Source organism: Carassius auratus, unplaced genomic scaffold (genome assembly GCF_003368295.1).
Source record: "Carassius auratus strain Wakin unplaced genomic scaffold, ASM336829v1 scaf_tig00004557, whole genome shotgun sequence".
Classification (NCBI taxonomy): Eukaryota; Metazoa; Chordata; class Actinopteri; order Cypriniformes; family Cyprinidae; genus Carassius; species Carassius auratus.
In genome coordinates this window covers 1,235,599-1,251,053 of record NW_020523604.1, presented here as the reverse complement: position 1 = coordinate 1,251,053, position 15,455 = coordinate 1,235,599, and the positions used below count along the sequence as shown (strand labels likewise).

Genomic DNA, 15,455 nt, shown 5'->3' with positions numbered 1-15,455 from the left:
GATGGCCTGCCCTTTGGCACAGTCTCGTAACACTGAGAAGGGAAAAACACTCTCCCCATGCCAGCTCAATAAATCCACATCACACATTGCCTTCCAATTCTGCCACATTATTATCTTTTTAGTAAGAGCCAAGGGATGTTTAAATATTTTGAAATATGCATGAGCTTGTGAAAGAGTCAGCATCTGAGAGCTTAACTACTGTCTCGTGTACTTCCGCCATTTATTTTATATTCATACACTGAGCTGTAATCTTTAGATTGAGGCAGCTTTAGCATTGCACCAGGCTATTAATCACTACGGTTAAAAGCTCAATGTGAGAGTGACCAGATGTCCGAAGGGGGAATTCTTTTGATGCCCAGTAGGTGGCGTTGTTGGCGAGGCTGGAAGGACAGGCTGACCTCTCTCTCTAGGACACCACTGAAAGCACACTGCAGTGTTTACCCCATTGCCTGATGGAATACTGGCATTTAAAGGAATTCACTCACACAGCCTGTAATATATATAGGCTTCTATTGACGTATTATACTAGGTTTTATCAGTTGTCTTTTGACATTTGAATATTATTTGATTTAAAATGAGCATCCACTGAACTCTATCTTCACTTTACATTTATAATTATTAATTTTATGATATATACACAGTATATATATTATATATCTATATATCTATTGAATCAGTTCATCCCAAGAAGTTCTCTTTCAGATTTCAACAAATTCTTCTCTTACTTGAAAGTACCACAACGCTTGCATGAACGTGCATTGAAATAGTTGAATAAAGTCTTTATTTTAGTTTTCTTTGCACACAAAAATTATTGTTGAACATTAATTATTATTGTCATAACATTAAGGTTGTGTCACTGATGTCACACTGTCACAATTTTAATGATGTCCTTACTACCTTAATTAATGACAGAATTTAAATTTGTTTGTTTAAACTATGCCTTTAAATCTTTTTATTTATAGTTAAATTTTATTTATAAAAAACATATTACGTCTCCTTATGTAACTTTAGTGTAGCTAGCTTTAACAACTTCTTGTTTGTGCTTTGTTATAAACAAGAACTTTTTTTTTTAATCTCTAAATTATGATTAGCTTTGTTTGGCAGGCTGCAGTTTCAAAGCTTCCCCAGCGCTGCTTGTAAACATACAATTTGTCAGCTGTGCTAAAGTTGTTCCGTCTGGAATCGCATTCATGTTGGAATGCAATGGCCTGATCAAACAGACTTGAAGCTGTATTCTAGTTCAAAGTATTTTTCAAAAATGTGTGGGTTTGGCCAAATAATTATATTGCTTTGTAAATTTCACCAATATCAGAGGCTTTTGAACAGCTGTAGATAGAGCCGGGGTGGACCCCATTCTTCCTTTCCTCTACAGTCCAGCTGTAATTTGTCTTTAATGTGATTTGGCTTCTACCTGCCTGTCTGAGACAATGTGCCTGCAGGCACTGAGGCACCTGAATAATTTATACCAAGCAGCTGGTTATGGCGTGGAAATGCAGAAAACCTCCCTCAGACACTCGCTTATTCAGCAGAATCAGGAATTTCAGAGGCGTTAAATCGGACGACTCTTGTGCCAACTTGTTGCATTTCACCTGCAGCCTCCTTCAAGTAAAGCCTCGCTTTCTTTCACTCGCAAAAGGTGACGTTTATGTGCACAGCTTGCCAATTTTCCTCACTGAGTAATGCAACTCCACGTGGACTTTTGAGCTGAAACCTTTTGGCTGCATGCACATTACCTCTGATGACCCCCTCGGAAACTGTAATTTTCGACCTTAAACCTGGAAGTTTTAAGATATTTTTAGTAGTTTTATTCATTTCGCCTGGGTCGCCGCTGTATTGTTTCCACATGTTTTGTAGAGGTATGTGGCAATAGCGAGAGGACCATCATGACAGGGGAGCCAGAGGAGGGCTGAATTGTGCAGCTTGTGCTTTTGACAGAATGAGGGAGTGGAGGGTGATTTGGGGAGTGAGAAAGGAAAAAAAAACAGAGGGAGTGCATGACATTCTTAGTGCATCTGGGCAAAATAAGCAGTCAGCGAGTGAGCATGTAGAACAGAAAGTGGAAGGAGATCAGTGAAAGAGAGCACAGGAAAGAATGACAGAATTTATTATTGGAGTAAAAAATATGGGAAGGAACGAAAAGTAAGTAAGAGACAGAGGAAAATTAAGAGATAGCGTCCAACCAGGAACGTAATCTTGGCTTGCTGTGAAGTGTCGGGAAGGATGGAGAGAAGAATGGAAGGAAGGTGGATGAGATTAAGCAACGGAGAACAAGAAACCAAACCATAACGGCAAGAGTGATGACCGAATGTGGAAAAGAAGCAGCAAAACTAGGAAGAGAGACAACAACTAATCATATCTTGTACCTGCAAACACAAGTATCGCTCGCTGGCGTCCCCAGAAGGGGGCACAGAAGCGTGTGAATGTGGGAGAATCAGGTGGTGAGGTGGGACAGCTAGGATCCCTTCTGCATGAGTGACACTCTCACACACACCCTCCCAGACACAAACACGAGCTCCCTCAAAGAGGATCCAATGCAGCTGCCAGATCCAAGCGCTTCTGAGGATAAGAAGGTGAGTGCCCTTCGGTGAAATAGCTCAGGCAGAGATGTGACAAAGCTGAGAACTTTTCTCTGTATAAAGCGCAGGATGGTGAACAGCATTTATTAGCTTTGTGGGATATTTTATGTGGCATTGCACCTTCTTCTGTATTTGAACACAGTGCATTTTGGGCTTGTGGTGTTCAGCAGGCTGAAACAATCCATGGTTTGTATTAAATGACACAAGATCTTTTTTTTATCTAAATTACATTATGATACTTTTGTAAGGGCATATTTCTTTTAAAAGGCTAGTTCACCCACAGTTCCTCGTTCACTTTTATTCTGTTTCAAATCTATATGACTTTGTTTGGCACGACACAGAAGAAGATATTTTAACAAATGTTTCATGTGTTTTTGTCCTTTACAAAAGCTGTAACTGTGGCAGTTACTTTTCAAAAGGTGCATTTTCATACCTTTTAGATACTAATGTACTATATACACTATAAGTAATAACATGTTACTTTAAGGTACTGATATTGACTTATGGTACTGATATGATACCGTATGTTCCACAGAAGAAAGAAAGCCATAATGGTTTGGAATGATACAAAGCCGAGTAAATGATGGCAGAATCTCATTTTTTTGCGTACACTATCCCTTTAAGGGGTCATTAAAAGGTCTGTGCTTTTCTAATGAGAAGAATCTGGCTGTTTTTGAACAGTTATCAGTTTATGGGATGTGGTTTTCCAGGGGGAGCATCGGGAGGTCATATGACAGACACTGTGCTAGCCAAATGGATAAATGTAACATGCGCTTTTACTTGCTGACTTTGATAATTAGTATAGATGCAGTGTCTGCCAATACTATAAAAACAGCATGTTGGAGAAGCTTTGATAAAACCAGCAATATTTCACATACTGGCCTTTAAAGGGATAGTTAAAAAATAATCTCCATTGTTCCAAAATGTTTATATTGTGTGTCCCTCAGAGTATCTTTTGGTCTGCAGAAGAAAGTCAGTCATGTTGGTTTGGAAAGACATTAGGGTGAATAGATGATGAGCGAATACACATTTTCGGGTGTGCTATGCCTCTAAAGCATCTTTCAGCTGTGGTTTGTGGGTTTCTTTAGTTATTCTTAAAGCATCCTCATAAGCTTTATCATAACATCATTTGCACTGGAGGAAATTTGTTGGGATAGTCTTGAGCCAAGATGTCTCCCTTTTCCGAGAAAGTCGGAGGAGTAAATCACCACCAGCAGAAAACCACTTCACTGCAGTGCTCTTTTTACTTCACAACGTGAAGCGTGATTGACCAACACCCAGGATTTTGGTCTATAGATGCATGTCAACATCTGTATGTTATTAAATCTTGATTAGAAGGGCTTTCTGAATTCAAACACAGCCAGCAGAAAAAAAAAAGACGTGAGCCTTTAAAAGTTATCATTCAGGCCTTTTATTTTTTCCAGTGGAACCCGTCGCAGCCCCTCCCTGGTCCGTTTCCTCGCCGAGGCTGTTAGTATTGACAGTTGTATCTATTGATGTGTTCTAGCTGGAGGTGTTCTGATTACCCAGCTAACTGCCAGCTTCACTTAATCCTCTGGAGATTCATGAAGGCAAAGCCACAGAACAACATCATCGTGGCAAATCCAGTGCCTGTCTGACTGATGTAGTGTGGACTTTGTACATGCACCACAGCACCATGGCCCTCCACGGATACGGCTGCGCAGAATCAAGTTTTCAGGCCTGTGCCAAAAGAGATTAGAGGCAAAATTCTGAGGAAGTCCGGTGCAAGGCCTGCTAACCCACAAATGAACCAAATCTCAGCTCTCTGTGTGTTTGCTTCTAGTAGGGGGCGTTGCTTGGATATGATCCGTTTGCAGATTTTCAAAATGTTTTTGTTTAACTTAGAGAATATTATTTTCAGCCTCTCCCCGTCTTTCCCAGCCAAGAGAAGATGTTCCAAACTGGCCCGTCTTAGACTATTGTTCTTAGAAGTTGGAATGAAAAGCACAACCATTATAGATGTTTTGAAAGGTTAAACATTTTCTTTCTGTAACTAGATGTACTGTGTTACTTTCTACTTCATTAGTCAAATAATAATAATAATAATAATAATAATATTAATAAAATTATTAAATCAAGTTGGTCAGAAAGACAGTGTTGATGAATTTGTTGTCAATGTACATAATGAAGATTAACTGCATCAAAGTCAAAATATTTGATTAAATGAAATGACACTATCAGGCAAATAATAATGGTAGGAATCATATAACAAGCAGCGAACCCAGACCACAAGGCCAAAAGATTTTTGGACTGCAACCATCAGGCTTTGTGCATTAAGCTGGTCATAAACAGAGGCTTAGCCTTTGGCGCTATTTGATGCGGTACTTAGGATAACTGGTTACATTTATTTTAAATTATGACCTTTTACATGGTGGACACCGATCTAACAGAAACAATTTAAAGGATAATATGTGTGTGGAGTATGTACATAAATATTATTGTGTAAATAATTATTTAAAAATATATATATAATATAATATAATCATATATTCTATTAATTTATAAAATATTATATTTAAAACATATTCATACATATATGTAAACTGTTTAATAGACCTGGGCCAACATTTATTATCTAATAATTACAATACTATAACAAATGCATTGCTCATTGTTCCTTAATGTTTGTTTTGGTTTAAATAACAGAGACCTTACTGTGGTATTTATACTACTATATATATATATATATATATATATATATATATATATATAGTTAAAACTAAATATATGGTTATAATGATAGATAGATAGATAGATAGATAGATAGATAGATAGATAGATAGATAGATAGATAGATAGATAGATAGATAGATAGATAGATAGATAGATAGATAGATAGATAGATAGATAGATAGATAGATAGATAGATAGATAGATAGATAGATAGATATGGACAACAGTTGTGCAGGAGATTCGCTGCTCACCCTGACTTGACCTCACAGGTGTCCTGACTCTTTGCACCATATGGCCGCCCTTAGCCATGTTCTGCAGCCACTGTACTGCCACCTAGACATTTCCATCAACATGATTAACAACCTTGTCTGTCTAATGGGAGTCGGACCAGAGTTTAGTTTCACACGTCCTTTCTCTTTTCCCCTTTCCCTCTTTCTCTTTCTCCTGTTCTGTATTCAGATGGATCCTGTTCAGAAGGCAGTGATCAACCACACCTTTGGAGTCCCACTGGTGAAGACCAAACGGCCAATCATTTCCTGTAATGTCTGCCAGATCCGTTTCAACTCGGAGGTAAGGTATCTGATTTTGGACCGTTTGACTTCATGCATGTTTGGTGTTTTACTCAAACGGCTTGCTTTACTGAAGATCTGAAATGGTATGTAGCATTCTTCGAGTGAGATTTCTATGTAATATGAGCGTTATGTTTATACTGCCGAGATATTTTGCACCCTCTGCTTTCTAGTCCGGAAATAGCCAACGGCAAATCCTCTTTGAAGTACAGTATCCACAAAGCACATCATAGTGGAAGCTAACAGCATGAAGTGTTTTTTTCTTTCTTTCGACGATTAAAACTATTTTTTCTGAAAATCTCTCTCAACACAAAGTCTTTATGAAGATATTATATCCGCAAGTAAGAACGAAAACGACTTCCAATTTTTCATTTTCAGACTTGCCACAGTAATTTATTGCAAGATCCGTATCGCACATTATGCCGTTCCAATATTCTTCATGCATCAATGAAAGCAATTATTTTAGTTGTTTATGCACCAAATATCTGCTACGCTTGTTGGGGGAGAAACTTTAGCCTGCAATATTCTGGGCTGAATTCGGTTGCAGCTGTGACAGACACTGTGACATGTGTGAGATTAGTAACGGAGCAGGACCTGGGAGTGCCCCACTAGCCTGCGCTATTTTTATGGACGGGAACTGTAATCATGGGCAGAAAGTGGCTTTCTTGGTGTGAGTCTGTAATCTCGGCCCTCCAATCGAGCAGATGTATGGCTTCCTTTAAACCACAGCCACAGGGAATAAAAGACAGGGAGAAGATGGAGAGGCCAAGCTTGCATGTGGAGACCTGCAGAAGTTGCTTGTAGCCTAGCTCGCTTTTAATGATTCACGGGGAGACAATTTGAGACTCAGCAATTCTGTGAAGCTATTGGACTTAAGAGTTGTAGTTAGTTCAAGGGAGGTGAAGATTAGATTGAAGTTTTATACTACAGTTATTTTTCTCATCTAATGTTGCTTTGTTTTGGTTCACAGTAAATATTCTAGACGGTTGTTAGTTCAGATATAAATTCCACATCCTAAAGTGCCATCCAAAGATGCTTTTAGTTTACAACCCGAGTTTGACACATATACAAGCGTGCTTGTAAATAATAATGCATGTTGTTCAATAAACCTTAAGCTCTTGACTGATGACTGGACATCTCTGACACCTGCAGCTGTCCTGGTTTGTAAACAATATTCATATTCTTTCAACACCCCTGTTTTTACAATGTCTCCCTGCTTGGCATCACTGCATTTAACGAAACACAAATTTAGGCACGCAATACTTTCCATGAAAAAGGTAGAAAATGGGGCCTGCTTTCTTTCTCTTTATTTATTTGTTTAATTGAACATTTTGTCATCATTTACTCATTAGAATAGTGGGCAAATGATGACAGAATTTACATTTTTTGGGTGAAGTATTGCTTAAATGCCCATTTAAATCCCATTAATCTCATGGTATTACTTTTGCAATTGTAATTGACCCACACACTTTGTTACTGTTGCTATGTCTGACAAGCCATGAAGCTCTCACGCTAAAAAGGACACTGACAATGTGCCAACAGACAAGACAGAGCAGGTTACTTTAGGTATGAAACAAAGTCAAAGCTTTTTTTTTTAAGAAATTGTAACAATAAATACTGTTTTGTGGCTCTTTAATGTCTCATGACAGATCACTGGAGCACCTCAGATCAAGCAGCACCTGAACCGATCATCTCTTCCTCTTTACTATCATGAAATAAACATGAATGAACATGAGAAAGTATCTTGTTTCAACTGCAGAAAGACATCAATACACACCTTTTATATGTTCAAGTGGAGCAATTTCACCGATGTTTTGTAATGTTCTTTATGTGTATTTATGTATTCATTTACATAACACAATAATGGTTTAAAAAAATTTGTGGGGTAATTCTGGGGGTACAATTTGATGTGAAATTTGATTCATTTGCATTTATCTAGATTAATCGCCACATTGTTCATTGCAATTAAAAAAAACTATTGAATTGCTTGACAGCCCTCTCTCTCTCTCTCTCTCTCTCACGATCTCTTTATATACATAGTTCTCACAACATTGAAACAATGTAGTTTTTTATTTTTTTATGTATTGTATCTGTGGAAAGAGCCACATACACACATTCATCATCCCACATACAAACTCACACATTATTTTTTCAGTGTCTTAACATTTTTAATGTCACGTTGACCAATCAGCAGTGAGAAAAAGACAGAAAGATCAAAAGAAAAGACATCAAAGAATTGCGAGTTCTGATGTTGTATTAGACATTGTGCTGCGTCTTTCATGCATTGTTGCACTGGAAATGATTCAGCTACAGTACATTAAGAGATTAAATTATACAATGCCATCTTTCATTAAATGGTTACACGGAGCAATGAGTCTACTTTTTGTTCCTCTACTATATGCTGAATAAAGCATTGCTTTTGTTCCCTTGAAAATATCTATTCCCTTGCCTCGTTCCCATCATCATTTCACGCTCCATTATGGATTCATAGATTACTAACCCCCAGTGCCGATAACTGAGGACATTTGTAGTGGAAAAAGCAGACTATTGGCTGACAGTGTGTGTTATCTGATGCATTCATCAAACTAGTGGCTCATAGTTATCTTATGAGGTGCTGCCAGTGTCCCTCTGTCCCTTTCTCACTAGCGCAAGATGGAGGTATAACCTTGCCGCGCTGCAGAATTGATGTCACCATATTGTGTCTCTGTTGCTGCAGGACAGGGCTGACTGCATGTCCCTCCTCTGCCAGAACTGCAGTGGCCCGCCACTGTGGCACAATTTTCGTCATTCGCTGACTGGCTTCCCATCACTAGGGCAAATTAACTTCCATATGCGTGTTGAGCTTCATCATAGGCCACAGCTGTCAATCCACCTTTTGCAGACCTTTCCCATTGTTACTGTTGTTATTGTATTTTTGTTGCGTATGTTGCGTTACATACTGTTCACATGTGGTTCGATGAGACCGAGACAATCTGTGTCCTAATTTGTCCTTGGAAAAGTTCTTTGTGCTCCCTGTTTTTTCACCGTTGTGCTTAGTTTTTTTGTTTTTGTGCTCTCAAAACCAACTCATCTGTCAACCCTGTGCCATCTGGACGAGAACTTTCCTCATTTCCGTATTCTATAGATAGCGCTGCATTCATACGAGCACTTCATTCTCATTGGCACATCATGGATTTGGTTTGGTACTTGATTTGTATTCATTTCTAATGGCTGAGGTATTCTTCACACATAATATATGCCCTCTCTTGTAAGTCGATTCATTAAGAAAGCATTCACTGAGAATTTCCATTGAATGGATTCTGTATGTGGGTTCAAAGAGTTCAAATGTAAAAACTGGGTTTGTATTGCTAAAACTGGTCAGCTTATCTTATTGAATTAGAGTTACGAACTGACCAAAAGTGTCAAGTGTCATTTTATCAGACAGGCTGTCACAAACTTTTTTACTGGGAACAAACCACTCAGTTCCATGAAGGGTCCTCAAACATGAATTCTTCCACCAGTGTTGAAATACTCTGACAGAGAACTGAACTGCTAATTAACGGTGACACAACACCATCACTGAATTTACTGCATGAAATAGACCGCTTGAACAGTGTAGTCTGATTGCGCAATACACAACTCCTACGAACCTTTTCTTTGTATTGAATTAAAAATATGCTGTGCAATATGTGATGAATATTATGAGCCGTTTTTTTAGGAAGCAAAAACAGTTAGCGGAACCAATATATTCTGACCCCCCCCTCCCCCCGAAAGAAAATTTTTTGATCATCAGACGAATTATTTTAACGAAGTTTATTTCAGTCAATCAAACAAATACAGCTTGCAACTAATTGTATGAAATACTTTTTTAAAGATGCACTAGATGAGTTTTGTTATAGGTTTTTCTTATTTTTTTATTTGTCTGTAAAGAAATGTGTAAATGTAACCACATATATTGTTTTGGTATTTTTGTATAACACACAGTACAGGTAAAACTAATTATTTTATTGCATTTATAACATCTGTGTAAATGCATTTTCTCAAGAATTAAAAATAGATATTTATCGTTATATTAATCGTTAAAAGTAATTGGAACCAGAACCGAAAGAGTTAAAAAAATCCTTGGAATCTCCAGTATTGACATATCTGTAACTCATGGTTGTGATTACCGCCCTAGACTGAGTCTGTCCTTGCACATGGCAATGGCATGAACTGTGTTTTTCATTTGTTCTTGGATGTGAAAGTGGATTTTTTTCTTCACTCCATTGCAAGTATCATCAGTTTTACATTCCTTAACTCATATAGCTTGTTTTACTTTCTTTTTCTGTCTGTGTGATCTCTGTCTGCACCTGTGCTTTAACCCCATATCCACTGAGCTTTCTGGCTCCTGCCAGAGACCCATTTCCTTCTTAATCCCAGAGATCTGTGCTCTTTTAGTGCCTCTTTCCCACATCCTCCTCAGTTTCCTCTGTGCTTTAGAAAAGCAGCTCCTTCAAACCCCTGAAGGCTTCGATTACAGACCTCCAGCTATATAAGGCTCTGTCATCACCAATTACAGCCCACAACCTGCCACAACAGACAGGAAGGACCAACCTAATGCCATTCCCTCATTGCAAGTGTACCCTAACTGTCTCTGAGGGCCTATCCTAGCTGTCTTAATCTCTTCTGTTCCCATGAGTCTCTGCAGGGGTTCTGTGCCTCTTCTAATGTTGTGAGCGTCTGAGCCCTGGATGACACTCTGGTATGAGTCTCTTGGTCTTGCTCCCAGTGTCTGCAGCAACTGTTGTCAACTCATTCTCGGTTTCACACAACACATAATCCTGCCACTTAATAATCATCATGTTTGTCTTGATGGGATGCATTCTGAAGTCATTGCTGTTTTGGGAAGCCGCTGCTAGTTGATTTGTTTGTAGCGTGCTGCTGGGAGGCACGTCAGATACGCGTTGTGCTCCGTGGCGGCTCCGCTCCCCTGTAACGAGGATGCAGACTACAGGCGACAGCTCCTGTGTCGGTGTTTCTGGAAATATCTCTTAATGTGTTCCTGCTAGAGGTCAAGTCAGCATGATTGATGAGTGGACAGACTGTGCCACATCAGAGATGTGGAATTGTTTATGCAGATTAGAACTTTCACAATAGTCAAGTCAAGTGTCTTGTGTTTCCTTTGGCTCTGTCCTGTTTATGCACTGACTGCTGAGACTGCTAAATATATCCTTTTGCTTAACAATGGTCACATTTTCTGTTGCGTCTCTTCATCTTGACTTATTCAAACACAGTGTTAATAGTAAATCATAGAAACAGACCTCATATTCATTGTAATTATATAACTAATTTTGTCAATTTGTACATGTTTATTATTAGCATTGTAGTTATATAATTAAAGTATAATAGTATAATAATAATAATAATAATTTCTATTAAAATAATATTGAAATTACAAAATAGCTTAAAATTATAACAAATTAAACTGATTATATAATTGATATAAATCAATATAAATGATTATTACTATTTTATATTCTTCTCTTTACTATTATCATTATTAAATTACATTAAATCAGAATAAATATTATTTGTCATGGTTAATGGTATAAATACTTACATAAACAATATTTTATTTCATTTATAACATCTGTGTACAAGGTCTGTTTAAGACATTTTAAAATTGACATAACTATTTTATTTTAAATAAATATTTAAACAAATCAGACATTTAAAAATGAATAAATTTTTATAACATTAAAATTACTTATTATAAATTATAAATATAATTATAAATGATATATAGCCAGAATACACATTGTTTGTCATGAATAATGGTTATATATGTAATATATATATATATATATATATATATATATATATATATATATATATATATATATATATATATATATATACATACACACATATATATATATATATATATATATATATATATATATATATATATATATATATATAAAACATAAAATTATACATTTATTATCATTATGTATTATGACAATAAACTTGTATTAAAATATAGAAATATTGTATAATTACTGCTAATTTAATTATTATATTTTATATAGAATGGTTTCATGATCACTTTTAACTACAGTGCTGAAATCACTTCATATTACTACTATACCATTTCACAACTATATTATCTAAACAATTTTATACACAAAATAAATAACATTTTATTTTATTTGAAGTTTATTCGTTTGATTTTTTTTGTGGGCTTTACTTTATTAGACACATCTAAAAGCACATAAACAGTGTTACAGTCACAGGAAATGGATTCCATGTGGCATCAGTGTCCAGGGACAAGCATGTAGGTATAAGCCCATTTAATTCCTCTTGGACAGGTCATCCAGTAAAAGATGTCAAATATGGCCTGTGTCCTGAGCTTTAAAAACGTTGTAACTCTACCTGTTTTGTTTGTGTACCTCTTTGAACGTTGCATTTATAGAATGTTTAAGCAGCATTGTCTGTGTTTGTTTCAGAGTCAGGCCGAAGCCCACTACAAGGGGAACCGTCATGCTAGGAGAGTCAAAGGCATTGAGACCTCCAAGAGCCGCCCACAAGAGAGTGACAAACCTCCACCCGGGCCCGTCTCATCCCCCTCACCGACGGGACCCTTACTGGTCATCTCAGATACTGACCCCAGCAAAACTGGTAAGAGCTTGAGAATAATGTTACTGTAAAACATGCACATCTGGTTGTCTCTGCTCACTCACACAGAACGCTTGGGAAGAAAATGTGTTTCCACAGAAAAGACATTAAGCTGAAGAATATGGATTTTTTCAGGCATAATACAAGGGGTCTATTTTGCTTCAAAACTCTCAAAAGATATGACTGGAAAGCCAGGACAATTAACTCACCCTATGAGACATAAAGACGCCACAAATATTCAATCTTCTCCAAGTGTGTGGTCCCACCTCACTCTTTAAGAAGCAGCCAATTGAACATTCCCAACACTGAAGGCCTGGGGTTTGTCACAGGGCAATTACAGTCCCAACTGTACAACAGAAATAGACAAAAACAACATCCCTCAGTCCCAGGCCAAGATTTAAAACAGCCAATCTATGGTGCATTCCTTGTTTGTCTTGTTAAAACATCTTGAGGAAGTCTGGGTGAAGGTCTCAAACATGGACCACCCCATTTAGAGCCTAATTTAACTAGAGTGGTGTGACTTTGACCGTCACTGCTTTATTAGGAAGGCCTAGCTGATGTGTTTATGGAGCTGTGTGCAGGACTATTAGGTATTAGAAACCCATTTGTCTCTGTATCAGAATAACCTTTGGGATTAGGAGGGCTGAGCTGGAGCAGAGGGTGAGCAGTGAGTGAGAGTTGGTGAGACAAAGAATGTGGATATAAAAAAGTTCAGAGAGCTAAGAGGGCAGAAGGGAAACATCGCAGTTGATCTGGCTTTAATGAGAAATGATTATACATCGGCAGATCATTATGACGGTGAGATGAAATGGGGGCACTGAGTTTAAAACCTGCAAGAGGGTGGGTGACTCCTTCTTGTGCCTGCTATTTGCCGCTCTTCTTTTGCCGTTCTCTTTACATCTGTGCTCCCTGCACTCTTCACGTGCCAGTTATTGCCAGACTCAATATGGATCAAACTGTCAGAAATGAGGTAAAAAAAAAACATAAAATACATAACTGTTAGATGTTTTATGAGAAGATTTAAAACGAGTGTTTGAATTTCAGTTTTTAAACTACACTCATGAACGCCAAAATAAATCCATATCAAAGGCCTCAGAAGGACAATGGATTCAATGCCTATTGCAACTTTTTAGCTCTTATTTAACGTTCCCTGTAAGACTGTGTGTGACTTACATGCATCTGGATATCTAGATGCGTACAAGTATAATTTGCACAGTTGTTGATTTTGTTGTAATGTTTACTAACTTATTGTCTTATGACATCAGGATGTGTTTGTTTCTCTACTCAAAATTATCAGCAGCCATTGCTCGAGTCTTTAGTGTCACATGATCCTTCAGAAATCATTTTAATATTCTGAAACATTTTTTTCAGGATTGTGATAAATAGAAAGTTAAAAAGAGCAGTTTTTTTTCAAATAGAATTGTAAAAATAATGGTAGATATTAAGTCATGGTAACTTGACATTTTAAGACATTTAAATAATAATAAAAAAAAAAAAAGCTTTCCAAAAAGTTTTCTTAATTTTTAAGTTTCACAAAAATAACATACAGTATCATATACAGAAAGATTGCCTTATTTTCCACATCCCCCTTGTCCTGCTTAACATCTCTGGAGGATGGAGGAGGACAGTATAGCCGTGTCTCTCACTGAGGGATTTGCCTGTCCAGAGAAAACTGTCTACAGTCCTTAGGCCTAGAAAGAATTCCAGCGGGAGAGTGCCAAAACAAACCGGCCATGATCTAAATGTGAAACTAGATACATATGAAAGAATGCCGTTTTCCATCCAAAGATTACTCCCTTGACCCTGACCCCTAGCAGGCCGGTGGCTCGCTTATTTGTATATCCCGACAATTGCTTTGTTTTGATGCCTTCCCATAATACTAGTTTCACAACAGAGCCTTCATTGAGCTGCCAACCCCTAGGGTCCTGACAGCTGCAGTTCCATCTGGACATCGTAATCCCTGCGTGTGTGTGTGTCTGGGTGAGATTGTACAGTGCAAAGTCATTTTGTAAAAGTTTAGAACTGGGTGTGTTTCTCTTCATCTTTTTTTCTACTTCCACTGCAGCCGGAGATTAACTTTAAAGCATGTGACTAGATATTGGGGATGCATCAGGGCTCGGTGCTTGGGCCTAATTACTTTATCTCACTTGTCTACACATCTTGCTGGGTGCTCTGTGTGTGTGTATTTTTATGTGAAAGCTCAAGAGTAGAATTCCCACGCTTCATGAGAAACACTAGGCTGTGTTGGGCCTCAACTGCTGGGGATGTAATTTATTGATGATTTTGTTTCACGCATCACTAGAGCCAGCATTTTCACAAAGGTAGAAAGACAATACTCAGGGCCTGTGTAGTCACCTTTACAGTGGCTATAGAGTTTCAGTTGCTTTCTGCATGTTTCCTTGACTGTCTTCTGAACCAGGGATAATTTAAAGTGATAGTTCACCCCCCAAAATATATATACTGTATACACCTCAAGGGTCTTTTTTTTTGTAAGAAAATTTAAACTTTTATTCATCCATGTTGCATTTGTTATAGTTATAATAAAGCCTTCATAATGTTACAAAATATTTTACAAAAAAAAATATTTTGTTGACTTTCTATACATTAGAAAGTCATTGCTGCTGAAAATAAAGCTTTGACATCAGAGGAATATATTACATTTTTAAAACATTAAAATAGAAAAGCATTCTTTTAAATTGTAATAATATTTCATTTTTTTAATCAAATAAACACAGATTAGGTTTATTTTATGACAGAGTTGTTTAGGTAAACTTCCCTAATTTCAAATTCAAGCTAAAAATGTTTTATCCCAACCAATGTACATAGTTTATGCTCAGATGCAATCTAAGCTCTTTTACAAATAATTTAATTAAAGCTACGGTAAATAACTTTTGACGCTCTAGCGGTTAATAAACAGAACTGCTTGCGTCTTGCGGAAGAACATCGTAGCCGGAGCTACTTCTCTCTGTTTATGTCTATG

The 15,455-nt window shown here is 37.3% G+C and overlaps 1 protein-coding gene and 1 long non-coding RNA gene across 3 annotated transcripts in view; one reads left to right on the top strand and one right to left on the bottom strand.

Annotated features, from left to right (window-relative positions):
• znf385a (zinc finger protein 385A) overlaps nt 1–15,455 on the top strand; it is a 63,835-nt gene that overhangs the window by 35,540 nt on the left and 12,840 nt on the right. Inside the window, exons 1-3 of one of the 2 annotated variants that reach the window (XM_026243959.1) lie at nt 1,720–2,570; nt 5,730–5,840; nt 12,307–12,478. In XM_026243959.1, the coding sequence (XP_026099744.1) occupies nt 2,469–2,570; nt 5,730–5,840; nt 12,307–12,478 (385 nt within the window). In that variant the 5' untranslated portion in view covers nt 1,720–2,468. Of the gene's footprint in view, nt 1–1,719; nt 2,571–5,729; nt 5,841–12,306; nt 12,479–15,455 lie in introns of those variants that run through there. The other variant, XM_026243958.1, reaches the window with a different exon arrangement.
• The window catches only part of LOC113070561 (uncharacterized), a 33,478-nt gene continuing 30,514 nt past the window's right edge, over nt 12,492–15,455 (bottom strand). The window contains exons 4-5 of the long non-coding RNA XR_003279939.1: nt 13,306–13,431; nt 12,492–12,821 (exon numbers count right to left, since the gene is read on the bottom strand). This is a non-coding gene — a long non-coding RNA (uncharacterized LOC113070561). The remainder of the gene's footprint in view (nt 12,822–13,305; nt 13,432–15,455) is intronic.